This window comes from Cervus canadensis, chromosome 22 (genome assembly GCF_019320065.1).
Source record: "Cervus canadensis isolate Bull #8, Minnesota chromosome 22, ASM1932006v1, whole genome shotgun sequence".
Classification (NCBI taxonomy): Eukaryota; Metazoa; Chordata; class Mammalia; order Artiodactyla; family Cervidae; genus Cervus; species Cervus canadensis.
Window position 1 is genome coordinate 12,484,294 of NC_057407.1, and position 27,092 is coordinate 12,511,385.

Consider the following 27,092-nt stretch of genomic DNA (forward strand, 5'->3'; position numbering starts at 1 on the left):
GTGAGGGGACAGTGCCTCAGGGAGTGGAAGGCCACGGGCCAGAGAGGAGCCTCCACCTGGCTGTTTCTTTGAGGGGATGCGAGATGGCAGGGGGGCAATGTGAACAAGGGGGAGGGAGATTTGAGGACCCTGAGTTCCACAGAGCCTTGGGGTCCCTGGGGGCATCGTGATGGCTTCTGTGAAGGGTGGGGAGAGGGTAAGCCCCAGGCCCCCACCTGCTTCACTCTGAGCACTGTGACTATGGCCTGCTTTACACAATAGGGTCCCTTGTCACATATAAGGGGAAACTGCGACTCAGAAAAGGAGGAGAGAGGTTTGAAGTCACACGGGTCAGCATCTGGTCTCCACACCCGAGGCTCTCTGTGCCACATGGTGGTGGGCATAACAGCACCTGCTTTACCCTCTGGGACTTTTCCAGAAGCCAAGAGGGATGGAAAATGTGCCCCACACCTGCCCTGCCCTCCCCTCCCCTCCCCTCCCTGGCATTTAGTGGCCATGGCCAGTGACCAACCAACACCCTGCAAATGCTGGGGCCACTTGGGCATTCTCTTTATTGGTGCTTTCCCAGGTGTGAGTGCAGAGTCCCTGGGCTGAGGGGCCAGGGCTGTGGGGCAGGGGTGGCATTCCCCAAGGCGTCAGGTGAGAAGGTGTGTTCTGGCATAAAAAAAGAGTTCTTGGAAAAAAAAAGTTCTTGGGAAAAGTTCTTGTGTCGCAGTGCTGCCTGTGGTGAGGGGGGTGGCATGCATTTCTCAGCCAAAGACACTCTTGGCGGGTCCGGCTTTGGGCTTCTCAAACACCGTCTCAGCCCCAGTCCGGGCGCGGCTGAACACTGACGGGGCAGTAGAACCAGCTTGCTCTGTGGGAAGGATGGGAAGGAGGTGGGTTAGGGGCAGGCCTGGCTTCCTAGAGAGGAGAGGCCCCCTGTGTGGTAGGCACCATCCCGAGCCCACAAGCTCTGAACTCTTAGAAAAAGGACCCATGGGACCCTCCCGCCCCCCAACCCATCCTCCTTCCCACAGAAACACATCTGCACCCAGGCCCTCATCGCCCTGAGAATACTCACCACACTCTCTCATGACCTGGTAGGTCTTGGACTTGATCTCCTGGTTCTTGGTCAGGTTCCCTCGGGCCCCCTTCAAGTCCTCCTCCTTCACAGGGGGCCGCTTCTTCTTGATGGGGGCTTCCTGAGCGCCAGCCTCGGGGAGCCCAAGCCTCATCTTACAACCTGAGGCCTTGAGGCTGAGGGCCCTTTCCCACCACCACACCTTGGCCCAGACCCCTCTTCCCTGCTCACTTAACTCCAGCCAATTCAAGGCATCACTTCTCTTCCAGGAAGCCTTCCTGACTGCATGTCACACCCCCTACCCCAAGTCTCTCTCCTTTCCCCACAGACCAGGAGCTCTGGGGCCATGGCTGTCACAGCCTCATACCATCTGTCTGCCTGACCTCTCTGAGCCCTGGCCTTCCAGGGGAGGCAAAGCCTCCTGTGTTTATGCTCCAAGCTCACCTCAAGACACAGCTGCCAGAGTTGACAGCGTCCATCTCCCCCACCCCACCCCCAGCCCCTGGCACCAGCAGGCCCTGAGCTGGGCCCTCCTACCTGGGACATGGTGGGTGCTGTGGGGAGCTGCTCCCTGGCAGGTAGTGGCTGTGGAAGAGATTTAAGCAGCGCCCAGCCCTCTGGGGCTTATATAGTCTGCTTGCCTGTCCCGGGAAGTCACTCCCCCTCCTCTGACAGCTCCCCGATGATTCAGACCCACGCAGTCGCTGGCTTCAGAGTTTATTCTTGGAGATGATAGGGGCTTGCTGAGCACTTCTGCCTGGGGGGCTGCAGTCCTGGCGACAGTAGACAGCTGGGGAGACCCCGTATCCTCGGGGACAGCTGCTCTCTTGTGGGCAGGAGGCACTGGGCCTGGCAGCAACTTGTGTTTACGAATGCAGGTCCTCTAACATGCATGTGGCTGTCCGAGCTGTCTATCTGCGATAGTCCATCCCAGCGTGGGGGTGTCCCCAAGGAAAGGGAGGGCCCTGGGCCAGGGTGGACAGCTCTGAGCTTGTTTTTCTCTCTCTTCTACCCTTTTCCTGGATTCCACAGGAAAGAGACTTTCCAGCTCCACACGGCAGCGGGGCGGATGCTTCCTGCGTCTGCCGCTGGGGAGTGTGTTCACGGCCAGCTTGCTGAGCCGTCACAGTGCACTGAGAGCACAGGGCCTGCACCTGGCTCCCAGGTGGAGAAACTGCGGCCAAGGGAAGCCTGGGAGCTGCCCCATCAACATTTTTGCTGATGCCCCCATTCTCTGTCCAGCTCCCAGTGTGAGTTTATTAGCAGAGGGACAAAGGAAGGGGCGAAGTGCCCAGGAAGGGCTGGGAGGAAACCATGAGGCGAGCTAAAGGAAACAGCACAGAGCCTCTGACTGAGATGAGGTCACTGAAGGGCAACTGGCCCAAGGACATTTAGGTTATGAGAGGGTGGGCAACAGTGAAGCCCACTCCAGGCATACACAGAGGGACAGGGACCCTGAAGGTCACTTAACTCTCCTCTGCTAGTTTCAAACACCCCATCCTTGAAGGGGAGACCCCCAGGGCACATGGCAGGACTCTGGGCCTTGGGTGAGGGTAGGAGTGGACGTGGATGGGCGCTCAGGGTCTGTCCTGTTGGGTCGAACATACCCAGGCTCCTTGTCAGTTTGTGATGGAGCATGTTTTTATCCTTGAAGGCTCCAGGCAGACGGAACCAACCAGGCACTGACGTTTGGCTACCTGGAATGCCCGTCCACTGCTGTCAGATCTCTAATTCCCCCCTGCCTGGTCTTGGCTCTGGGAGGCCAACACGAGCCCTGCCAGGTTCCATCTGAGACGAGTGCTGACACGAGGAATGCCTTCAGACAGCCGCCGGCACGAATCCAGGACTCCAAACAGAGGCCAAGAGGCACTGAGGACAGGCCTGGCCTGTGCTGCCGGCTCCTGGTGCTTCAGCTCTGCCTCCACAGCCGGCGCTGCCCAGGGAGGCACTTGCCTTCCAGCCCTGCAGCCTCAGGAACAAGGATGCGGGATGTTCACGCCTTACACCCCATCTCTAAGGCACCACTCACTCACTCAGGGGGGAGGCAGAGGACCTTTCACTCGCATTAGAAGGAAAGATGAAACGGCACGAGCATGTTTGTTTTTTTCCCCTTGGCAGGGTTTGGTTCCCACATCCACCATAAGGAGAGGTCAATTCATTCTCACTCTGTTTTCTGGGAAGAACTTTCTAACTCACTGGGGACAGTTTCTTGACCCCACCAAGCTGTTTCAACGCCACAGAACACACAACCAACAACCACAAGAGTGATAGTTTCTTTTTTTAGAAACTGTAATAAGATGTCAAACTTTATTGTAAACCATTTTACAGTGTAAGTACATCGTCTTCCCTTTCATTTCAAAAGTGTGTTTCTGTGACTCATAACACCACAAATTGAACCACCTCCACTGGGAGGCCATGGTTTGCTCACATAGGTCTGATTCCTAACAAACTTCATGAAAAGAGAAACCAAATTAAAACAACCCACCCACCCACTCAGGAGCTCAAGGGCCCTCCCCCAAAGCAAAGCCCTTCGGAGCTACCAATGTTTCGCAGGGTAAAACAGACAGCTCTCTGCTCCTCACTGGAAGTGTGTGAAACTTCTAAAGGCCAGCCCTGCACCCTCTAGGGTGGCTGCTCTGGCTGATGGCAAGTTCCCAGAGTCATCGATGTTCACCTGGCTGCAAAACGGCCAGTGGACTGCCGTCTAGAGGGCAGAGTGAGATGCTGACCCTGCTGCTCCCTCCAGGCTCCTGGGGCAGCTTTTAGTCGGGGACTCTGGGCTGCAGCCTCCAGGCCCATACTGCCGAAGGGAAGAAGCAACTTGAATTTGAACCTTTACATATATTCCCTCCACAGGCATGGTCAACATTAACCCATGACTCCTTGTTGTCAGGAAGAGGCACAGGTTAAAGCTTGAGGCTGGAGGCTACCGGCGTGCCTGAAGGCTAATTAGTGGGACTTCACAGGGTAGGGCCTTTGGACTGAGCAGACCAAGAAGCCACTGTTGTCAGGGATCTCACCAACATTCCTCCTTGCCATTGACAACGTCCCACTGGCAGCCAAAAGGAAAACGGGCAACTGTGGTCTCTTTCATTCAGACGGTAGATGTGACAATTCTACTTCATCAAGTTACCTCCATCAGTTACAAGAAACTTGTTCCTGGCCTTGACTTACAAGTTTCCATGAAGGGTGGCATGGCTGGTTTGTCCAAATTCAGACAAACCAGATGGACAGCGCACAACATCCAGCTGGTGTTCCGTGGCTTCTTAAACATGATGACGCTTGCCCTGGGGCAGGTGAAGGGCTGCACCTCATAAGGCACCTCGGAGCAGTTGGAGAGAAAGCTTACCCCAGGGAGGGAGGCCAGCTGGGAATTAAGTCCTGGCCACGGCCCACCGTACCCACTGTCTCGGGACAGTGCACCACAGAAAAGCCCTCAGTAACCGCAGGAGAACCGCAGGAGGCACTCCTGGGGGATACTAACTGTGTGCATGTATGTGTGCGTGTGAGTGTGCACAGAGGGTAAGGCCAAGCATGCCAACGATGCCCTGTACAACTAGACTCTGGTAAATGTCCATGCCCTAGGTAGCCAGCTACCACACAACTGCTGCTCAGAGACGAAACTCCTTTGAAAATCAGGAAACAGGGAGAAACCACCACTTGCTCGCTACCTCTTGGTCCCCAAAACCTATTGCCCAGCAGGCACTGGGACGAGCAGATCATTTGGGATCTGTAATACCCAGCTCCATCCTTCACAGCCTGTGGGTCTCCTGCCCACTATTGCTGGTTTGGAAACATCAGGATCTCAAGACTGAAAGAAAAGCTCAGATGCTGGGCTCAGGGAGGTGCGGGAAACAGCTGTGACCACAGGTTAATAAAAACGAAAGGCAGCAGGAGACAAAAGGCGAGTCAGCGATGCCTACCACCTACCAGGATCAGAGGCAGGCTTGGCCTTTCCGGTGCAGGGCTGCCCACTAACACAGCTGGAGGCTGGAGGGGGAAGAGCATGGGATGAAAGCAGGGTGAAGGGAGAGTGGAGATAGGCTCACCTTCCTCTCCTGCGGCCACTGGCACCCACCCAAGCAGAGGCGCCACCCATGGCAGTTCAGGTCCGGGCTCCTCTGGCCCTCCTGCTTCTGGACTCTAGAGAATGACCGGCTGAGAAGTCCTCTCCAAGGTTTGTGTCCTTACGGCCCACACAGGTGGGACTGCAGGAGGCAGAGGATAGACCCGGGATGCCTGGTTTAACACTGTGGCTCACACGTCGCAATTCAGACCTAATCTGCTTGAGTGAAACACATTGTTATGTAGGTCTAAAAGGAAGGTTCTGGGTGGTGTGGGCTCCCTGCACTGATCTCACTTCCAACTCGCACCTTTGCCACGAGGTCCTCTACTCCTAAACTTTCAGGCCGACCCTGGGCTGGGACAAAACACTGGGCTGCTTTGCCTTGCTGCTCCCACAGCTGGGTCAGGCCATTCCACTGCCGGGCAGCAGACTCCCAAAGCCACGGGGCCTATAACCATTCTGAGGAGTGGGGGCCACAAGTTTAGAAAGAAGCACTTCATCCTGCCTGTGGATGCAGACAGCGAGCTCACTCACCTCCACCTGCCCCACCGTGTGCCCAGCCACCCTGCTGCTCTGGAGGATGTAAACAATAGGATCTCATGGTCAGACAGGCGTTCTCTAGACTGCTGCACAAGACAAGTAGACAACACTAGGCTGACAGGCACGGGGTAGCCTGAGAGGATGCTCCCAGAGGGGGGTCCAGAGTCTGGCTCTGAAGCTTGCACCATGGGAGGCGGGAAGGCCAAGTTTGTGTTTTAAACTTCGGATCTGGGGGTTCTGAAGAGATGTAGGGAACAAACAGGAGTGGCCTTGGAGTCTCAGTTTCTCTGGACACAATATCCTCTTATGCTCCCTTTTCAGTCACATTTCACCAAGACTCTAACTTGCCAGCTGAAGTGCCAAGTGCCGCTGGGCCCTAGGCAGAGCCCTTCCTGCTCCACCCTCACAGGCCCTGGATCCACATTCGGACCAGCTGCCTCCTGCTCATGCCTGACCTCTGCAGAACCACTGGGTTTGCTGATTTCAGATAAGGGCCCACCTCCCTTCCTACTGGAATCATTTACCTCATCGGATCACAGATTACCTAACGATATTCCAAATAAAAAACTCCCAACTTTTTCCTCCCACCAGTTCACGTCCCATGAAAGGCAAACAAACCCATTTCTTTGGGGGTAAAAAAGAGCTTTTAAATACAATAGTATGAAAATATAACTTAAACATATAAAAGTCAACAGCATACGGAAGACTTAAAAATCTATGTTTTGCCCATTAGTCCCATAGGAAATAAACACATACTCAAAAAACATTAACACTGTGACAGCTCATAAAACCAGCCATAGAAATCAATAGTTACAAAAGCCATTTCGAGTAAGAAAGCGTCATGGTTCCAACTTGGTCAATGAGTAACTCAGCCCCCAGACATGTTCCGTCTTCACACTCCCCCCTGAAGCCCTGGTGAGAGGCTCCACCCGCGGTCCACGTGCAGGTAAGTGCTCATCCTCAAGGCCACCCGGCCAGACGTGGGACAGGGCTTCCGGGTCCCTCGCAACACCACTCGGGACGACAACACACAAACAAAACGCCTCGCTTGCATATTTGGTCAGTGTTTGTAGTGCAACTGAGTGGGGACCTCCAGCTGCCGCGTGGAGCTGGCGGCCTCCCTCCCCGGGTCACAGTATCTGGGAGCGGGCCGAGGCCGCGGGCGGAGTGGAGGTAGAAGAGGGGCAGAGAGAGGAGGGGAGGGAAGACGCGGCTGAGCGACCCTTGGCTGACCGGTGGCCGGCCGCAGGCCCCCACCCGACCCTGGCTTGGGAATGTGTCATACGGGCAGCCCGAAGCGGTGCTTCTTTTTCTTCGCGGGCTTCAAGGGTGTCAGTCTCCGGAGGTCTTCCTCCACGTCCGACTCCTCCATCTCGTCATCGGCCGAGATCAGGATCTGAGTAGTGGAAAGGCATGGCCCTGAGTCACCGCCAGCGATGCCCTCTTCACCTGCCCACCCTGGGCCCCATCTAGAGTGCCAACCTGGCCAGGAGGCCTCAAGTGTCAGGTTTATTAGCAGAGGGAGATGGGGAGGTCCCCCTTTACCGAGTGAGACAAGCTGTCCCTCACCCGGCCTCGTTTACACCACGTGCACCCACAGGTGCTGACACCAGTGCTGAGTGGACACGCCTCCACTCTGCTCCTGCTTCTCCGTCCAACCTCCGGCTGGGACAGAACCACCATCAGAGCAAACTTAGCATAAGGTCACACTGGCCAAAAAAGCCCAGTGTTGGCATATGGAGTCCCAGGTCCTTGAAATTGGTTCAAATATAGCAAAAGCGCACTGAAAAGTCCCTTTTTGAAAGGAAAACACCTGTGGGGCACACACAAAGCAGGGCCATTTCAGAGTGGCTGCCATGAGTCAACCTCACAAACTTCTGAAGACAAACAGGAGCCCTCTGCCCTTCTGAGCCCCTACAACAACATGGCCACACAGCTAGGGCACCTGGAGCAGACAGCATTCACTGCCCACCTGCCTGGCTGCTCAGGCTTCGGAGCATTGGGGAAGGACAGGGACAGCCCAGGCCGAGATGGAGAGGCCCAGAGCACAGCTGCGCAGGGGCAGCTTATCTTCCTCCAGTGCAGGGTGCTCTCACTACCCTCCCTGCAGGGCTCCCTGCCTCCTGTCCCGGTCCCCTGATCGAGCACTCTCTCTGGCTCCCTATCACCTGTACAAGTGCGTGCCCATTCCACGCTCTGAGCTAACACCTTGCCCAGTTAGCTCAGACCTTGGTCTGTAACCCACTTCCTGTCATGCTATCCTACCCTCTGGAATACATGCTACTCTGGCCATAATGAATTTCACATTATTACCCAAATACCAAACCACAGGACCACGATGCCTCAGGAGCAGCTGCTTCTGCCTAAAACGTTGTTTGTCCTTCACCTAACGTTCACCATGTTCTTACAACCCGACAGGCCTCATGCCAGATTTGAGGGGCACCTAGAGAAGAGGCAGGCTTCGCCTCTGTCCTCCACCAAGGTGGTTTTCAAAGCGCTCTCCAGGATGCCCCAGGGGGCTAAACCAACTGTTCCAAGTTCTCTCGGGGTTTTGTCAATGCCTCAATCTCAAAACGGGCTTCCTTTGTGGCTCAGCTGGTAAAGAATCCGCCGGCAACACGGGAAACCTGGGTTTGATCCCTGGGTTGGAAAGATCCCCTGGAGAAGGGAAAAGCTACCAACTCCAGTATTCTGGCCTGGAGAATTCCATAGACTATGCAGTCCATGGGGTCGCAAAGAATCGGACACAACTGAGCGACTTTCACCTCACTTCACTTCAATCTCAAAACATATCACTGACTGCTAAGATGGGCTGTGCAGGCTGGCTATCACTTACCTCAGCCACAGGTGTGAAGGCCTCTCAGAGAAGACATCCTCAGCCATTTCTGTCACCCGCACCCATGGTGCCATGCACCTACAAGCCTGCCTCAGACATACAACCTTGCCTCCAGGCTCCTATTTATGGCCACCAATCTCCCTGAGGTCCAAACATTTCCACTTAGGAAACTTGAAAATAAGGGGAGGTGAGGTTCTCCCTGGGAGGCCTGGCTACCCCCAGAGAAGTTTCCAGTTGGCCCAGCCAACACTTCCCTTGCTCCGGAGCGATGGGCAGGGATTCAAACGCCTTGATGCTTAAAGGACAACCACGCCCACTCGTCCTTGCCAGCTTCCCTGGAACAATGCTGCTCCTCCCTTTCCTGTCTTGCTCCACCGATGGAGGGGCTGCTGGAAAAGGGCCACCCCTCACCAGACGCTTCAGCTCCCGGCCCGAGGAAGGACCAGGGGACAGCAGGAATGGGTCCCAGCTGGACGGGAGCTGTCAGCTTCCTCTCCCTCCCGCTGGTGGGGCTGTGACTCAGCATTCAAGAGACGGCCAGATTCGAACACAAGACCAGACCCTTCCTGGGTCAGCGGCACGAGGGCTCGGCCCTACCTCAGACTCTGACTCCTCATGGGACGCGGCCCTTCGGTAGCGGACCTTGCTCCCGTTCCTCGAGTCCTGGTTGGCCCCTCTTTCTTCTAGCTTAGCTTTCGTCCTTCCCTTTCTCATGAGGAAATTGTCCACTACCCAAAACATCAAAGCCTGTGGGAAGAAAAATGCAGGTCACTCTGGGATATGACACTTATGAAAGCAAAGGCAAGCAGCCCCCACACCCATCCTCCTCACTCCCATTCCAGATCACAGCGTTAAGAACTAGGGAGAGGGAGACATCATGCAGGCCCTTGCTCCCTCTCAGAAGTCAAGGAAGAGACTTCCAATCCCTGTGCCTTTTCTTCAAGAGTTTTGCTCCAAGGGGTTCTCTGCTTGGTGACTGAAGGGGATAGCCTGCTTCGGGTGTCCCAGCAATCGGCAGAGCAGGGCCTGAACCAAGGTCTTTGGACTCCTGGTAGGGGTTCCTCCCCTGGGCTGAGTCGCTGGCTGGCACACCTGTCACATCTGTCACCCCCAGGTTTCTTTACCATTTCTTTCCTATTTCCTGATTTCTAGCCAGTGTGCTTCTGAGTTTCTCTAGGAGCCCTGTGGTCAGGAAGTTTCTCCAGGAGCCCTGCGGTCAGGAAGTTTCTCCAGGAGCCCTGCGGTCAGGAAAATTCCTAACAGTCTTCATTCCTAATGGTCTTAATCTAGAAGTCACTGTTACACACGTGGCGGTTCCCTGGTAGGGAAGGCAGGACAAAGATTCCAGGACCCTCCAGTTTGCACAGAGGCCCTGGAGCAGGATCTTCATGTTGAGGAAGCAATCTGGATGTTTCTAGGTCTGGGGTGGGGATGAGAGTTGACAAATACTTGCATGGAGGCACCCAAGTGCTATAAGGTGTTTTCTCTGTCACAATTTTGAAAGGAACACGGGAAGGCATGGAGCAAACAGAGGTTAAGAAATGCAATAAGGCACTGACGTTGACAAAGAAGGGGACGATCAGCATGACGATGGCCAGCTTCAAGTCTGGGTTTTCAATGGGATTCAACAGGGCCACCTGTAAAGAGAAGCAGAATTAGTGAGGTGGGGGGAAGATCACAAAGATCGTTTCCAGGGGGGTGGGGAGAGGCAGGGAAATGGCCCACAAGGCCCTGAGAGGAGGCTTTGCTAAGACACTCCCCTTAGAACCTCACACCCAGGGCCACACAGTCCCCAGGCCTGACTGCCAACAAGGGACCCCTTTGGAGCCCACTAGGAGCAGGTAATCCTTGAGTAGCTTTCCCCTGCTGTGGATGTGAGAAGTGAAGGGAGGCTGGAGGCCGAAGGACTTTACAAAGTTGGCACAGGGCAAGTTGGAGAGTGAGGTTGGTGGACAGTCATTACAGACACTAGCAATGAGGCACTGACCACTTTCTAATGGAAATCCTGCACACCAACCACCTCCTCAACAACAACAGCTCCCAAAAGCCTTAGTTTATTTTTTTAAAAAATAAAACTCGGCCATAAATAAAACCAAAGATCTGAGTTAATTTGGCTGGTTTCCTGTAGGCAGTGGAGGCTTATCTGCACAGCCCTGGGACCAGAGGGCAGTGTTAGGAACCACAGGAACATGTGACCAGCCACTGCCTGTGGCACCAAAAGGCTTGATTAAACCACTGGCCAAGAGAGGTGAATGAGGAGGCACCTGCAGATGCAGAGACCATTTGCTGACAACACCTAACAGTTACCCAGTGGCGTAGGCAACTGCAGGGCAGGGACTGTATCTTCATGGGCTTTACCTATTTCCAAGGCTTAATCTAGAGCAGATGTGTATAAGGGAGGTAGAAGGATGCTATATGAAAAAGTGACAAGTTACTGCTCTTGATACATGGCCAGGAGCTGCCCCATCAGACCAAATCCAGGTACCTTCATGGAGTTAAAAAGAAAACCAATTTGGTTTCCCAACAGGGCTGGGGTGGGGATTGAGGAAGGGGGGAATACTGTCTTTCTTGACATCTCAAGGAGTTGGTAAAGAAGGGAACAAGAGGCAAACCTTCTTCCACTGAAGTATTAGGAGGACGATGAAAACGACAGATTTTTCAAAAATCATGATCACAATGTAAAGGGCACATTGTCCAACCCAGGCTCCGCACTGCAGAGGGTCTCCTGCAGGGAGAGAGGGCTTGGTCACTCGGGTAGTCACTCGGTCACCCCCACTACCATCACCCACAGCTCCCATGAGCCCTCATCCCCCACCCCACCCAAGAGCTCCTAAATGAGCCCTCCAGAGCACCAAGAATCAGCTTGTCTTGAACAAACAAAAATCAGAGAATTCCTAATTTGGAGATACCAAAGTGGCCTTTCTTTTAAGAGACTCTAAGATATAATTACAAGGCACTAAAGTTAGTAAGTGCCCATTGCTGGGGCTGAGAAAAGCTGGCTCTTTTTGTCCACTGGCAGCAAAAGCTGTGTTAAGCAAGACTGCTATTATTATCCATTGTTGATGTTTCCAGTGGCTGTGGTGCTACCCATCCTCTCCCCATCCGCGAGCAGGCTAAGGTTTCTGAATCAGGAAGACAGCAAACAACCTCTTTGTTTGCCTCTCACCCCTGTCCCACTTCCGCTGCCATTCCCCACTCCCCCTCACTTTCCTGCTGCCCTCAGCCCTGAAAGTAAGAAACCTGACTCTGGGGGGTATTCAGATTTTGTCTAGGGGCATCCTCAAACACCCTGGACTGGGGACAAGGAAACAAAGAGAGAAGCCCCCCAGGTAAGGAGGCTGTGACAAACGTCTGTCTGTGATCCCGTCGGTCACTGAGATGAGAAAAAGAAGAGGCCAGCAGTTCACACTGGGGGACACTTGGCCCCTCAAGTGCCTCCAGAATGATTCAAAAGGGTAGATGAAGGGTGGAGGACCCCTCCAGTGAACATCCTCCATCTTCAGTGACAGGGAGAACCCATGAGATGGGTCCCTGGGGAGCCACACACCTTCAGCGCAGGAGACCCAAGGCGGGGCAGGGAGGTTATGTGCGCCCCAGCCACTCTGGAAGCCCTGCTGCAGCTGCTTGATTACAGTGGCCAGGAGGGGGCTAGAGAGTAACTGCAGAGAAGACAAAGGCCCCGATCCAGGCCCCCAGAGGGATCTCTGGCTTCTGTTTCCAGTGTCCGCAGCAATCCCTGTCTGGGGGTGGGTGCCGGCAGTCCCCAGGCCAACCCGCTCTGCGTGGTGGAGCCCCAGGGGAAGCCTTCCACAGCCATAGTGGACACAACCCCAGGCCATTCCCTTTTCTGGAAAATCTTGGGAGAAGTGCACAGAAAACATGCAGAAAGACCTCAGTGTGTCTCCTGCGGTGTCCTATTTACTTTCACTTTTGGGTAAGGCACATCTGAGCCAAAAAGCCATTTCAGAAGCACAGTCTCTCCTAACTAGATTTTTACTGGAGTTTTGTAATCCTTTCGGTAAACTATCTGACGTTATTGAGGGAAGTTCTCAAAAACAGCAGCTCAAAATACTTGCTAAAAACCGTTCAGTGAAATGGGGGATGGTCAGACAGAAGCACCAGTAGGACAGACAAATGAACTGAGACTAGTGTGTTTAAAAGTCAACAAGACAAGTGGTAACACATTTAAAATCAAACAAAAATCTACTTGCATCATGCTCACCCCATTTGCTCTAAGTCTTAAGTGGCAACAGAAGAAGAAAATGCTTTTCCTTCTGTTGTCCTCACGCTACTCCCTGAATTTCACTGCTTTGAGTTTCAGAGTCACCCCCCTTAGCCGCAGCTGCCTTTTTTTTTTTCAGCGTAGATGCTTGAATAAGAAAGTTTTAAAGCAAAAAAAGAAAAGTCACATGTGACCCCACTATCACAGACCATGTCCCCTGAGCATCCAGCACATAGCCACATAACCACCAGCACACGCACTGGTTTTTCAGATTTGTTTCATTTGAGAGTCTTTCTGGCATTCCCCGCAACCTCATCTTTCAAGGAGAGACAAGCCAGGCATTCTCATGTGCCCTGCTTTTTATTACCACACTGGACACCCTCAGGTACTTGGGTGTTTTTGCTGGATTATTTCCTCAGGATAAATCATGGGAATGGGACCAAAAGGATGGAACTTGTCTGTACGTGGAGAGGCTTCCAGAGGGAGTACTGGGACAGGGGCCGGTGGCAGGGCACAAGCAATACGTGCCCGAAGGACACAGACTGTTTCCAGGAATTCTGTCTGGGGAAGAGTAGCCTCGTCTTCAGACTGCGGACCCCTCTCCCTGAACCTTGCCTTATCCCTCAGGGCTGCGTGGTCTATTCCCCACATCCCATGCTTTCCTTAGTAAGTTCACCTTCTCTTCTAGGGACCACAGGAATACCCAGAAAACAAGCCCCTCTCCTTCACTAACCTGAGAAGAGAGCTCTGGACCCTGCTTGGAACCACTGCCTCAAGTGGATGGGCCAGTTAACAGGTACAGTAGGGAGAATAATGTCCACACCCTAATCCCCAGAACCTGAGACTGTGCAGCTACTGTGCAGAAGGGAATTAAGGCTGCAAGTGCAATAACAGTGACTAAGCTGACAAGACGGGAAGAGCATCCCGGCCTATCCAGGTGGCCCAGTAATCACAAGGGCACTTCAGAGTGGAGGCGGTGTGAAAGGTCAGAGAGATATGATATGAGAAGAACTCAACCTGTGGTTGTGTGTATGTATGATCAGTTGCTCAGTCGTGTCCAACTCTTTGTGACCCCATGGACTCTAGCCAGCCACTGTCCTCTGTCCACGGGATTTTCCAGGCAAGAATACTGGAGTGGGTTACCATTTCCTACTCCAGGGGATCTTCCTGACCCAGGTATCAAACTCGGGTCTCCTGCATTGCAGGAGGATTCTTTACCACTGTGCCGCTTGGAAGCACTCAACCTGTGGTTACTGGCCCTGAAAATGAACAAAGGGGCTACAAGCTAAGAAATACAGTCACTGTCTAGAATCTGGACAAGGTCAGGAAACAGATTCTCTTTGTAGAGACTCCAGAAGGAACCAGTCCTGCTGACAACCTGGCTTTAGTCCCTCAGACCCTTTGTCAGACTTCTCCACTACAGACTGTAAGATAATACATTTGTGTTGTTTTAAGCCAATAATTTTGCAGTAATTTGTTACAGCAGCAAAAGAAAATAATAAAAACAGGAACCAGGTATCTGAGAATAGCCTACTATCCTTCCTCAGCCTGGGCAGGGAGGACCCAGATGGTCCTTGATAAAGGGCAGCTTCACCTGGAAACACCCTGGCTTGAAGACTCTGATTCCTAAAGGCAGGGGGTGGGATGACCCAAGGGCAGGTGGCAAAAAAGAGGTTCAAACAACCACTGCTACCTTTTTTCCATCTCTCTTAGGGATGCAAACAAAACGCACTGGTAACAGGTACTACCATAATTTCCAGTGTATCGGGACCAGCCTGGTCTCCACTCCCAGGTCACTGAGCAGCACGACTGGGTACGAGTGGCTTCCCTGTAGCTCCGCTCAGCTATAGCTGACTTTTGAGAGTCCTGCCTTCCAGGAGGGATCTTAACAGCAAAGACGATCTGAGCACTGTTCTTGGAGCTGGTGGGAGGATTGGGTATCCCAGTGTAGCAGCCAAGAGGCCCTCCAAGCTGTGCACTGCCTGGGTGAGCGTCACTCAACCCCTGTGGGTGCCTATCCTATAAACGAGGATGATGCCACTTTGGTCCACGTGTGCGTGGTCCATTTCTGTCCTCCATGCTAAGGAATCAATGACTTGGAGCTTCTCCGCAGGGAAGACCCCGAGCCACAGAGGCACACGCTATGTGTCGGACACTATCTTAAGTCAGTGACTCATCAGGCGTCAAGTAACGAGGCTAAGAAAAGCCCTCCCCTGAGCTCACCTCCCATCAATGGAGACAAACAATTACTTAAGACTTCTAGAAATACCCCAGGCACTCACAGCCAGCTCCAGGAACTGGCTCTCCCTTTAAATGCCAGTCTCTTGTGGGTCCTCCCCATCTTGGCCCATGTGCCCCTCACGACAAAGGCTCCACTGATGTCGTGCCCACGAATGGGAGCTCCTGGACACAGACAGCAGGGCCCGCTGTGAAGGTGGGAGAGAGGTGGATTCCCAGAACTGGGCAAGGATCAAAGAAACCCCTCTCACCAGCAGCCCTTCAGGCCACATCCAGCTCTTTCTCTGGGGGTAGTAAGTAAAAGGCACCCCGTGTGCACTTGGAGCCAGCACGAGGGCAGCTTCCTACCAACACTGTATCCCAGGGTCTGACAAGACGGAGTGGGTCAACACCACACCAGTATCCACAGGCCACCTGTTCTAGGCTCGGTCTCTGTGAGTGAGGATGCCCCTAGTGTCCCTGGTGACTGTACATGCGGGATGCCAGGTGGGGGGCCGGCCCACAGTCAGGTGATGGCAAGGTGACTCGGCCCTGGGGTGGGGGAGGGACACTCCAGTCCTGATCCTGTGAGCTCTGGGAGTGGAACGGCCCAGTGACAGGACAAGTACGGACATACAGCAGAAAGAAGAGCAGCTCCCAAACTTAGAGCCACCCCTGTCTCTCCAGCAAGGCGGGCGGGTAGTGCGAGCCCGGTGGGAAGCATGGCAGAGGAAGGTGGCCTTACCGCCCCGCAGGTAGGGCTGCTGGTGCCCTCTGCTGGAGGAGGGCCCTGCCCCCTCCCTGTCTCGAGGGTGAACCCTATGGCTCCTGCCAGCAAGGCTGGGGACTTGGCAGTGAAGCGGGCACCTACCCACCTGCCTTACATAGGAGGATGGAGCTCAGGCTCCAGAACCAGCCTCTCCACCACAGAGGACACAGCCAGCCGCTCCCAAACCTTCTCCAGCCCAGTGGCCTGGAGGGCTGGACAGGGCAAGGAGCAGAGCCCCTCCAGAAGTCCCTCCACACCCCCGTCCGGTGTCCGTGCTATGTTACCATATTCGCCAAAACGCAGAGACTCCCACTGCTGCCACTCCACCAGGACACTGACGGCGCGCACGCCTGCGTAGATGAGGAGCATGCCCACGGTGGCGTCCAGGAGGAAGTTGATGAGGTACCTGTGAGGAGAGGGCACCGCAGCACCGTCAGGAAGCACCACCTGGGGAGCCGCTACCAGGGAGCCAGGCCCCACATGCTTCTTGGGTCAAGGTCAAGGCTGGGGACCCGGCCCTGTTTGGCCCTGCTCTGGGAGGGGGAGCCTCCAGCGAGCCTGTGCGGGGGAGGCTGTCGGGGTCACTTCCGGAAGCCTAGAAAGGCCTCCCACCCCAGGACAGGGCCCTGCTCAAGGAAGGTGGGAGACTAACAAGAGACTCAAAAGACCTCAAGTGTTCCTGCCAAACAGAGACTGGGACAGAGTGACTGGGAGCAGCCAAGGAGGCTGGTAGGAAAACAGAGCTTAATTGATAAAAATAGTTTGTTCCATGACTGCTCACTCCCGGAAGGCCCAGTCCTCCCAAGGCCCTGAGACCGTGCTGCTGCACAGGGCAGGGTGGGAAACGGCCTCTGGGGTTTCTCAGACCAGAAAGGGCAAGGCCACGTGCCCTGTACTTCACGGCCTGCCACAGAGGCAAGCGCCAGCAAATACCTACGGAAAGGGCAAGATGATGTACGAAGGAGAGGAGGGTCGGAAGAGTATGCCCACCCTGACCTCTTGTTCTTATGGGGTCTGCTTCTATCTGTCCGACACACACCTCTTCCCTCGCTTGGCCCCTTGCCCACTAGCCCTCCTTTGAGGGCCCTGAACACAGGCCCTAGCTCTCAAGACAAAGCAGGACATAAGCAGTCATGGGGTCAGGTGCCCTCCTGGATGCCACATAGCTTGGAAACACCCCAGAGAAGCTACAGATACTACAGACTAACTGCAGCACTTCCAAGTTGAGAGGCTTGAGATACTTAGGCAGTCCCACGCCTCTACCCCGAGGCCTGGCCTCAATAACGTGCACAGTACTCTGAAACCCAAGGAAGCAGTTAGAACCAGCGCCCTGGGGTGTTGGGAAAATCAGAGGGAGGGGACAACAGCCTTTTCCTCCTGCCTGCCTTTCCTCTTTAAAATCACAAGGGGTCACTCTCAGACCAGAGACTAGAGACGGCATATCGACTGCTTCCCAAGCAGTTTGTCCAAGGTCACACTGAGCTCCGGCCCTAGGCTAACGCTGCCCTCATGCTTAGACCACACTGGTTTCAAGTGGTTCTGACATCTGGGACCCATCCTGAAAATATCAAGAGTACCTGACACAGATGTATGTATTACTTAATTCATTCCCTCACCAAACACTGATTCCAGCCTACTGTATACCAGACCTTGGAAACACAGACAGGAAGCTCTAGACCCTCCCCTCAACACAGCAAGACTGGCAGCCAAAAGGGTATCCTGTGGGCCTCAGACCAGACTGGCTGGATTCAAATTCCCACTCCATCAGTCTTGAGCTGTGTGAACTCAATTAAATTATAAAAATCTAACTCTGTGCTTCAACTCTAATCAATATCCTAAACTGAGGATAATCAAAACATCTATATTGCAGGGCTGTTATGAGGATCCAATGAGTAAATATAGGTGAACAGAGTCTGCCACGTAATAGGTGTTACACAGATGAGCTGTTAGAATCCTAGCCCCTGAGACGTCACAAGGACCAAACTCCCACCCAGAGCAGTACCCCCAGCACAGGGAACCCGTCACCACAGGGAGCAGCTCGTCCTCCTTTAAGTTTCTCCTCTCCCTGAACTGACTGGTTTCCCTTGTAGATATGCAGAAACCCAAGATGGCCCAGGTCCAGCCCAACCCTTCCCCCATCTGTAAACAGTCACAGGGCAAAGCAAGGATGGTGGGGCTGGAACAGATCCCACTCCGGCACTCACTCTTCCACAGGCCAGGCACTCTCTCTCCTGCTCTGCTTGCCTAGTCTCTCCCCAACAGCTCTTCGACCAACTGCTGGAGCGCCACATCTTTCCCAAGCTCTAATGACAATGTCCTCTGATTGAGCTACTAACATCTTCACTGATAAGTACCCCAGTGGCTTCCAATGGTGCCTGGACCCCTCATCTCATGAAACCTTTGCACTGATCCTGGGGATCTGGATGAGGAAACAGAGGCTCGGAGAAGTTGGGCCGCCTTTCGCCAGCATGGCTTCCTGAGATCTGTCAGCAGCTAACATCCCCTTCTCCATCCTGGCTGGGATTCAGTTTGTCAATGACCCACAATGACCACAGTGGGACCAGGAGATAGGGTTCCTCACCCCAGGGCCTCCAGGGTGAGCAGCTGGCTCTCAGTGTATCTCAGCCAACCAAGATGGTTCACCAGAGGATGACATGAGCTTGCTGCTGGGCTCAAGGACTAGAAGGAACAGGCCCTTTCCTAACCAACTCCCCTACAGACAATCCCCCTTCAAGTCCCCTGCTTTGGGACTACACCCAAACAGATGAGAACCTATCCAGGTCTTCAGGAAAAACCCCGGGGAGGGAAGACTTTACAACTTCCTTCTGAGTCTGGACCTGGACTAAATCTCAGAATTGCACACTGTCACCAAACAAGAGAAGCTTAAAGGAATCTTCTAGTCAAGATGGTCTTAAATATACGCTAAATCTTTTGGCAAGGGTCTCACCAGCCCTCCAGCCTGCTCTCCCTCAGAGGCAGGGCAGGGCAGGGCTGGGGGGCATTCCAGGCAGAGGGCAGTGCAAGCAAAGGTGCAGAGGAAGGAGGCAGCTGGTGGGCTTTAGGACCACCAGGAGCAGCCCAGCATGGCTGGAGCACCAAGTCTGAGCAAGGAAGGCAGCAGATGGAGCCAGGATAAGGGAGGGGAGCGACCTTTTCCATTCCACGGCACTGTTCGAGTGTTGTTAGCAAAGAGGTCAGGTGACGTGGTCCAACTGGGGTTTCAGGCAGATGACTCTGGGGGTTGTGTGGAAGGCACATTGACTGCACTGACAAGGAGGAACCACTCATGGTCTTCAGGTCAACTAGGTCAATGGTGGTCAACAATGGCTCTGACCCTGAGTGGCTGACACAACAGAGAAGCCCGTGCGTCTTGTTTCAGCACAGTCACGCCTTCCAAGCTGCTGTGCAAGGGCTTCTTGGAAACTGGGAGACATAAGGGCACTAGGAGGCCAAGGGACAGAACTTAGGTTGATAAGCAGAAAGCCAGTACACAGGGCCACCATCACTGGGTAAAACTCTAATACTCAGCATGCACACGACAATCTCTCAGAGGGGAAGAGGGGATGAAGGGGAATTGCCCCCTCCCCAAGCCAAAGGGAACATGACTGGCAACAGAAGGAAAGGCATGGAGGGCCAGGTGATGTTTGCACTCAAATACAGTCCACTTACAGTGAACAAGGGTCCTCTTCATTGAGATCTGCTAGGTATACATTTGCAAAATGGATGAACAGCATTCCTATGGCTTGTTTGGAAGTGTCTAAAAACCTGTGCAAAACAGAATCGGCACTTGTTATCACTCTGACAGGAGGGTAATATCCAATTTGGGGAAAACGTTAAGTCTGAAATAAGAAAAAAACAGCTGCTGGGGAGACTCCACCTTCCAATTACTAGTCCCCTCCTCTGGGGGCGCCAGTACTAACTCTGGCTTGGCCTTTCGGCTACCTTTCAAAACCACCAGTAACAGTGCATCCCTTAAAGGCCGCTGACTGATAACACAGATTTAAACACACAAAACACATTTAAAATATGTGTCTCTACCTTTTCGTTACTTCAAAACAAAATGCTAGATCAAAGCTTTGGATGAGGTCCAAGGTGCTTCTACTTTAAAGAGCACCCAACTGACCTCACAACTGCACAAACTCAATGACATGCAAGCTTAACAAGACTTGCATGAATCCAGCACTACTGCCAGAAACCTGAGCAACCTTCAGATGCTGCAGCTTAAACAATGGGCGGGACCCAGGTGGACATGCGGTCCTGTGCAGGGTCTGAGGATAGATATTTTAGGCTGTGAGGGTCATCGTATTCTGCGTGACTATGCACTCTGCTGCTGCAGCGCAAGGGCAGCCAGGGTCACTAGAACCCCAAGGACATTTTTACTTGTGGAGATAGACAGTGGCCAGGTTGAGGCTGTGGGCTATAACTTGCCAATCCCGGGATAGAGGAGAGGAGTTTTAGAAAAGAAAAAACAAGTTCTGTAGTCTCTGGGACACATGGCAGGAGCATGGTGAAGACAACATGGGCCCTCAGCCTCTCTTCAACCAAGAGCACTTGAGGACCACTTGCAGTCTATGGCTGAGGGCCCTCTGGATTGTGGCTGCTTCTCTCAGCTTCCCAGGCTGGGCCTTCAGAACTGGGCAGGCCACTGACGGGATGATGGGCATGGGACTCAGGGCTGGAATGGACCTAAGAGATTATCCAGACCAACCCTGCAACTGAGGCTTGAAAATCATTTCCTAAAATCATGGTAAAGTAGGAGCTGCCAAAGGGGACCGTGTGGAAAACTCAACTCCACGTTCCCCCAGGCCCCCTGTCCAAGCTAGATACTCAAGACTTGAGAGAAGATTATCAACATTCAGAAACAATGTACTGAAGATCAATCAAGAGTACGGCTAAAATGTACGGTAAAAATGTAAAGGGCCTTCACCACAGAGATTTCTCACAAGTTTCCTTTGGAGGGAAAGTTGCTATGGTTAGGATAGGTGCAAGAATGACAGCTTCTTGAGGGCATCATGTTGTCCTGAGGAGCTGCCTGTTGCCTTGTGAGTAATATAAGTTTTTTTGGAGTTTTGTCTTTGGAGGCTATGTCTGAGTATTTCACCAGCATATTTAGAAGGAAAAACTGCTGCCACAAGGTCATCCTAGGATTAACAAAGACTACAGTTTTGATGAGAGGAGCATATACACGGTACATTTGACTCATCTCCACATTTAGATTAGTTTTTTGCTTACACATAGAGAATTCAAGGATTTAACATAGTCCATCGACAGGGAGACATAACTAACAAAGCCTGCAGTGTGGACAGACACATCTGTGTCATCTTCCATTTCCTAAAACTGGACAGCAGAGTGATGACAGAAGCACCACCATCTGGCTGTCACTAACCCTATCGTGGGCTCAACATATACCTGGAGAAACAAAAGTACTTTCATATTATGCACAGCTCATGATGATAAACCAGACTAATGGATTTCAACACTTTATGCTATGTATAACTGCTCATATTCCATGCCCCCTCCACCCCCTCAAAAAACCTCAAAATAGTCAAAAGTATTCTAGGAATGAGTTAATATTTAAATACCCACCATATCCTCCATGGTCGTCTTTCATGCTTTGGTTCTCTGAAGCGTTTGACTAAAGGAAAAAAAAGAGCAGATATTCAGTAGCTTGCCACAGTGATAAGGAAGCAAAGTGCCTTTAATAAGCTGGGGATCCTCAGCACACTCAGTGTTCATACCACTGAGTCAGGGTACTTGCTCAGGCTTCCCTGGTGGCTCAGATGGTAAAGAATCTGCCTGCAGTGCAGCAGACATGGGTTCCAAATCTGGGTCGGGAATATCCTCTGGAGAAGGGAATAGCAACCTATTCCAGCATTCTTGCCTGGAGAACTCCACGGACAGAGAAGCCTGACAGACTATAGTCCATGGGGTCACAAAGAGTTAGACACGACTGGGTGACTAACACTTTAATACAGCAGGTAACCTGGAAGACAGGCTGAGCAGGAGCTAGAGGAGAGAGGGTCCTCAGTGCCAGGCCATGGAGCTTGGAATGAGTTTGGCAGGAAAGGAAAAGCCAAGGAAGAGAGCTCAACACAGGCAAAGACACAGAAAGATACAGAGGTGGAAAATCACCTCTGAATGGTATAGATGGCGGCTTTTCGAGGGACTAAGCAAAGCCCCAGGAAACAGGCAGGGGCCCTCCCAGCCCAGGACAGTGGGGGCAGGGTGCTCATTCAGCAACAGTCTAACCACGATGGATGGCAAAGGGCTCCCCAGACTGACATCTTGACCTCAGGCGGGTCTGCAGACACAACCGCTTATACAGATGGGAGCAAAAATGTTCTAAGTGTCCTGTCCTCCGCTGAAGCCCCAGGCAGGCTATTTCCACAATGACTCGACTAAAACAAACAATGCAAGTGCCATATGTATGGGGTTTTCCTACACAAAGTACTGAGGAAGAAATAGACACGATGGTAGCATGAAAGAATCGACTTCTGGCAGAGTCCCAAGCTGCAGTGAGGATACACAAAGAGGAAAGAGGCAGTGAGGGAGAAACCGGTGCCGAATCAATAAGCCCTACTTCTCTAAATAAATACAGGCAGCCCCCAGTCTGCAAAGCAAGGATTACCTATCCACATAAAGGAAACTTCTGGTGTTTTTAGAGACATTTTGATAGACCAAAAAGCAAGTGAAATTGTGAGGAGCTCTGTCACCCCACTGACATCTCAGATCTAAAACATCAACAAGGCCTCGGAATCTGGAGTTTGAGGGAGGCCCAGAGGTTCAGTGAGCAACCTCCCGGCTCACTGAAGGGCTGGGGGCTCAGGAAAGAGAGGTGGAGAGAGCTGGGCCATGACAAGCCGTCTGGAGGGAAGGCCCACAGGCAGGACTGGGGTACCTCCTGCTCATTTGCTTGTCTCCTCAGGGGAATCTGTCCCTAACAGCATAAAATAAGGGATGTTAAAACAACCAAAGAGAACACCCTCATTCTTGGGAGACATGCTGAAGCACCAGAATGGGTGCAATTTACCTTCAAGTGGTTTAGGGGGAAATTATGTTATATATACTAATTATTTATAATAGATATATCATAAATGGTATAATTTATCATGTGGAAGCCCTATAATTATACATGATAAATAAAACAAATGTAAGTGATGATTCTATATTAAGTATTTGTAATTCTATTAATATGACATATAAAAAATAAAAAGAAGCAAATACCATGTTATGGGCCAAACTGTATTCCTCCTCCCACATGCCCAATTCATGCGAAGAAGTCCTAACCTCCAGACCCCCAGAATGTGACTATTTGCAGATGGGACCTTAAAAAAGATAATAAAGGTAAGACATGGGTGGGCCCTAACCCACCATGCCTGGTGTCCTTATAAGGAAAGGAGATTAGGACACACACAGACAGAGGGGTGACCATGAGAGGACACAGTGAGAAGACAGCCACCTTCAAGCCAAGGAGAGAGGCCTCGGGAGAAACGAAGCTGGCCAGCACCTCGACCTGAACTTTCACCCTCTAGAATTGTGAGGAAAAAATCTTTGTTGTTTAATCCACCCATTCTGCGGTAGTTTGTTCTGGCAGTCTTAGCACACCAATACACAGGGCAACACAGTAATTGGTAAACCTAGAGGAAGGACGTTTCAGTATTCATGAAATCGTTATTGAGACGTTTTCCATGGGTCTAGCATTTTCTGAAATAAAAAGCTGGGAGGAAAACACACTCTAGAAGAATGAACCAGTGCCTGCATTCACAGGGCAATCTGGCATTAACTATCAAGACTGCTGATGCCCACAGCCCCTTAACCTGCAGTGCATGGCCAGGCACATACTGTACAAGTCTTACTGCAGCATGTGCCAAGATGCGTAGGTCTTCACTGTGATACTCCCGTAACAAAAGCCCAGGAAGAAGCCAACACCACCAATAAGGGGTCAAGTACATACATCACACTACGACACACCACCAGGCAGTTGCTAGAAACAAGGTATGTCTGCATGGATTAATACGGAAAGATCAACAAGTTATATTCACAAGTAACAGAATAATACGCCTATGATTCTGCTCAGATCCATGTTTTAAAAATATACATTTATGCTGATATTACCCAGGGGTTGTTTTTTTCCCCTAGGATTAATGTTAAGTGACTGTTAACAAGGGTTCCCTTTGATGAAAGGAATTATGGATCAGGGAGTAGACTTTTTATATCATTCTGAATGGTTTAACACTCTTCCATGTTCATACTGCTTTTATAAAACAAAAAAAAGGCCAACCCCATCACAGACTTGTACTAATGCAGCAAAATGGGGAAAAGTGATGTGAATCACAGCTGGGTTCTGCGACAAGAAAGGGAGAGGAAGAGTGTGCGCAGGCCATCCAGGCCTAGGAGTGCCCCTGGCGGGACGCAGAGTACATCCAGATTCTCCTGCTTTCTCCCTCTCCCTCTCCACCCCATTTCCCTAGAATATTTATAGGGAATAAATATATATATAAATATATATAGGGAATAAAATAATATAGGGAATAAATATATATAGGGAATAAAATATATATATTTTAGACTCTGATATATTTGAGTAAATGAAGACATTAAGAAAGCTACTCCAGATCTAATTTGGACAAGAACAGAAGAACCCGTTCACCCATCCCTGTTTCACTGAGGGGCATGCTGTGTGAGAGGGTCCGTTTGGCAGGAGATGAAATAAATAAAAATTTCCATCTTCCTTACACTCAGGTGGGGAGAGAGGAGTAAACACATAGCATGTCAGAGAGCAACAGTGGAGGAGAGCAGGAAAGAAGCAAAGGGGCCTCGGAAGCGGGTGTGCAGGGGCGGCTGAGGAGGCCTGGCAGGTGATCATCACTCTCTGGGAATCACCCGTGTCTGCGAAAGAGCCATCAGGCAGAGGGCTGAGGCCAGGGACTGCGGGAAGTACGGGACACGAGGTGGGCCTCCCAGGGTGAAGGCTCCCCTCTGCCCACAGCGACCAGGGGGCGGGAGCAGGGCAGGACAGCTGTGGCCGCAGTCCAACAGGCTCAGCCCCCGCTGTGCTGTGCTGAGCAGTACGCAGGCAAAGACCACTATGAGAAGCCAGGATGAGGCGGTGGTGGTGCGGCCTGCTGGCAGCAGGAGAGGACGAGAGGAGGTGGGCTCCTGGCTGTATCTTCAACACTGAGCCGACAGGGTCGGGGGTGGGGGTGGTGTGAGAGGAAGAAAACAGTCCAGGAGGACTCCAGAGCTGGGAACTTACATGGTTCCACTGCACTTCTGGTTTCGGTTTGGGGGTGGTGAGAAACGGAAAACGGGTGACACACTTCTCTACAGGGAAGAGACAAAGAACTGCCTCCGAGTCCCTGACGGATGGTGAGAAAGGTAACCAGTCTCAGGGACACAGGCCTGCTCCCACAGGGGTCTGGCAGCTGCCCCCTCAGAAGCTCCACAGAGCTCCTCAGGCACAGCCCTGGGACAATCCATCTTCTCTCAACTCCTAGTGCTCCTGCAGGATGGAGACAACTCAGAGGGAGCGAGAGGCCAAAGCAGCACGCAATCCATCCTTTCCAGCACATCCACCAACATCCCCTGAGGCTGGAGGGCTAGTGGAGGGGAAGCAGGCAAACCTTAAGGGTAGGTCAAGCCCCTGATAAGAAGTGACCCTGGACTTGGAACCCAAGGCTGACGGAGCAGCAACTGACAGAGACCTTCGTGCGACAAAGAGGAGACTGAGGACGTGGAGAGTGGTGACAGAAATGGGGCCGTCGGGACACGGGGCCCTCGGGGGCTCCTAGGCAGGCTGTCTTGCCTTCAAGCACACACATCCTAAAGACAGGCATGGGGCCCCATCTCCAGAAAAGCAGTAGGGGCCAAGAGCCAGGGAGGAGGACTGTGAGTCCTGTCTCTGCTACCAGTCATGTGACTTTATGTAAAAGGAAAAAGTACAAGGGGGGCTGCTATGATGCAGGTTGATCCTCAATATCTGTGAACGTGACCTTACTTGGAAAAAGGGTCTTTGCAACCATAATTAAGTTAAAGATCTTGAGAAGAGATAATCCTGGATTAAGCAGGAGGCCCTAAATCTGATTACAAGTACTCTTATGGGAGAGGAGAAGACGGTCTTATGAAGACAGGAGCCTCCAGAAGCCACCAGAAGTGGAAGAGGCAAGGATTCTCCCCTAGAGGGGGTGTGATCCTGCCAACATGTTGATTCTGGACTTTGGGCTTCCAGGACTGTGAGAGAGTAAGTTTCTATTATGTTAAACCAAGAAGTTTGTGATTATTTGTTATGGCATTCCTAGAAAACTAATAAAGCAATTTTTAAACTTTTTCTCTTTCTTTTTTTGGCCATGCTGCATGGCTTGCTGGATCTTAGTTCCCCAATCAGGGACTGAACCTGGGGCCTTGGCAGTGAACGAGTGGAATTCTAACCACTGGCCTGCCAGGGAATTCCTTTACTTCTTTTAAAAAAAAAAATTCAGATTCCAAAACGCTCCCTTCCATCTGAAATCCCACTCCCTCTGTTTCCCTTCTCAGGGTCAACCACTGTAACCTGGGTCTTGTGTGTTCTTCCAAAGACGTGCTGGTGAGTAGAAGATGTCTCTGTAAAGAGAGAGACAGATGGTCTCAGACTTCACAGAGTCAGACCCTCACTGCTCTCGCTGAAAAGCCCCCTGGAGCTTCGCCTACTGTACATGTGGCTCCATCTCTTGGATCAGAAGTGATGTGGTATCCCCTGGTGTGGTTGTGTCATCTCTGAGTCAATTCTACAAGCACCACTGCAGCGAATGTCCATGCCGTGCGCTGTCCCTGCCTGTGTGGGTTCACTCCTAGTGGTGAACTTGTTGCGTCAAAGCTTACGTACAACTGACTGTATCATACTGCCCTCCAGAGAGGCTATAGCAACACATACAAGTGCCCATTTCCCCACAGCCCTGCCAGCACTGTGTATTATGAAACTTTTTGCTTTGACGGTGTGGTCACTGAAAGGCAGCCCTAGCATGGCTGCAGAGGGCACTCATCAGGGAACATGGGCTCCCAGGCATGCTCAAGTGGGGCTGGCAAGACTCCCACCTGCCCTCCTCTCTGCCCAGCTGCCCTGCGCTTCAGCTCACACCCTCCCCTGAGATGACCAGGGCACAGTGGTCACGCTCTAGAAGTTTTCGTGCTTTTGGTGCCACACAACTGGAAGGCAGCAGGGGTGATTGGATTCTATGTGTTCCACAGAGGCAGCCTCATCACTGCTCACGTAGTGCTGTCACATGGTTCTGCAGACAACTTTCTGCGTCAGCACCTAGAGGACCGGGCCTAGGCACCCCCTTTCCCCATCCTCCTTGGAGCCTTGCCCAGCTGATGCTCCAAGGACTCACGGAGTGGAGGAAG

General features: G+C 52.3%; 2 protein-coding genes across 2 annotated transcripts in view; both read right to left on the minus strand.

Moving 5' to 3' along the window:
• Positions 1-526: 526 nt before the first annotated feature.
• Positions 527-2,414, minus strand: MUSTN1 (musculoskeletal, embryonic nuclear protein 1). Its single transcript, XM_043442556.1, has 3 exons — positions 1,601-2,414; positions 1,064-1,196; positions 527-856 (listed from the first exon to the last, which is right to left on the minus strand). Exons 1-3 carry the CDS (start codon positions 1,607-1,609, stop codon positions 750-752), a joined length of 249 nt encoding a protein of 82 aa, XP_043298491.1. The 5' UTR covers positions 1,610-2,414; the 3' UTR covers positions 527-749.
• Positions 2,415-3,331: 917 nt separating this feature from the next.
• Positions 3,332-27,092, minus strand: part of LOC122424582 (store-operated calcium entry regulator STIMATE) — a 56,213-nt gene continuing 32,452 nt past the window's right edge. Inside the window, exons 2-8 of the mRNA XM_043442550.1 lie at positions 21,300-21,348; positions 19,383-19,478; positions 15,998-16,119; positions 11,118-11,230; positions 10,065-10,142; positions 9,103-9,252; positions 3,332-7,065 (exon numbers count right to left, since the gene is read on the minus strand). Coding sequence (XP_043298485.1) covers positions 6,949-7,065; positions 9,103-9,252; positions 10,065-10,142; positions 11,118-11,230; positions 15,998-16,119; positions 19,383-19,478; positions 21,300-21,348 — 725 coding nt within the window. The 3' untranslated portion in view covers positions 3,332-6,948. The remainder of the gene's footprint in view (positions 7,066-9,102; positions 9,253-10,064; positions 10,143-11,117; positions 11,231-15,997; positions 16,120-19,382; positions 19,479-21,299; positions 21,349-27,092) is intronic.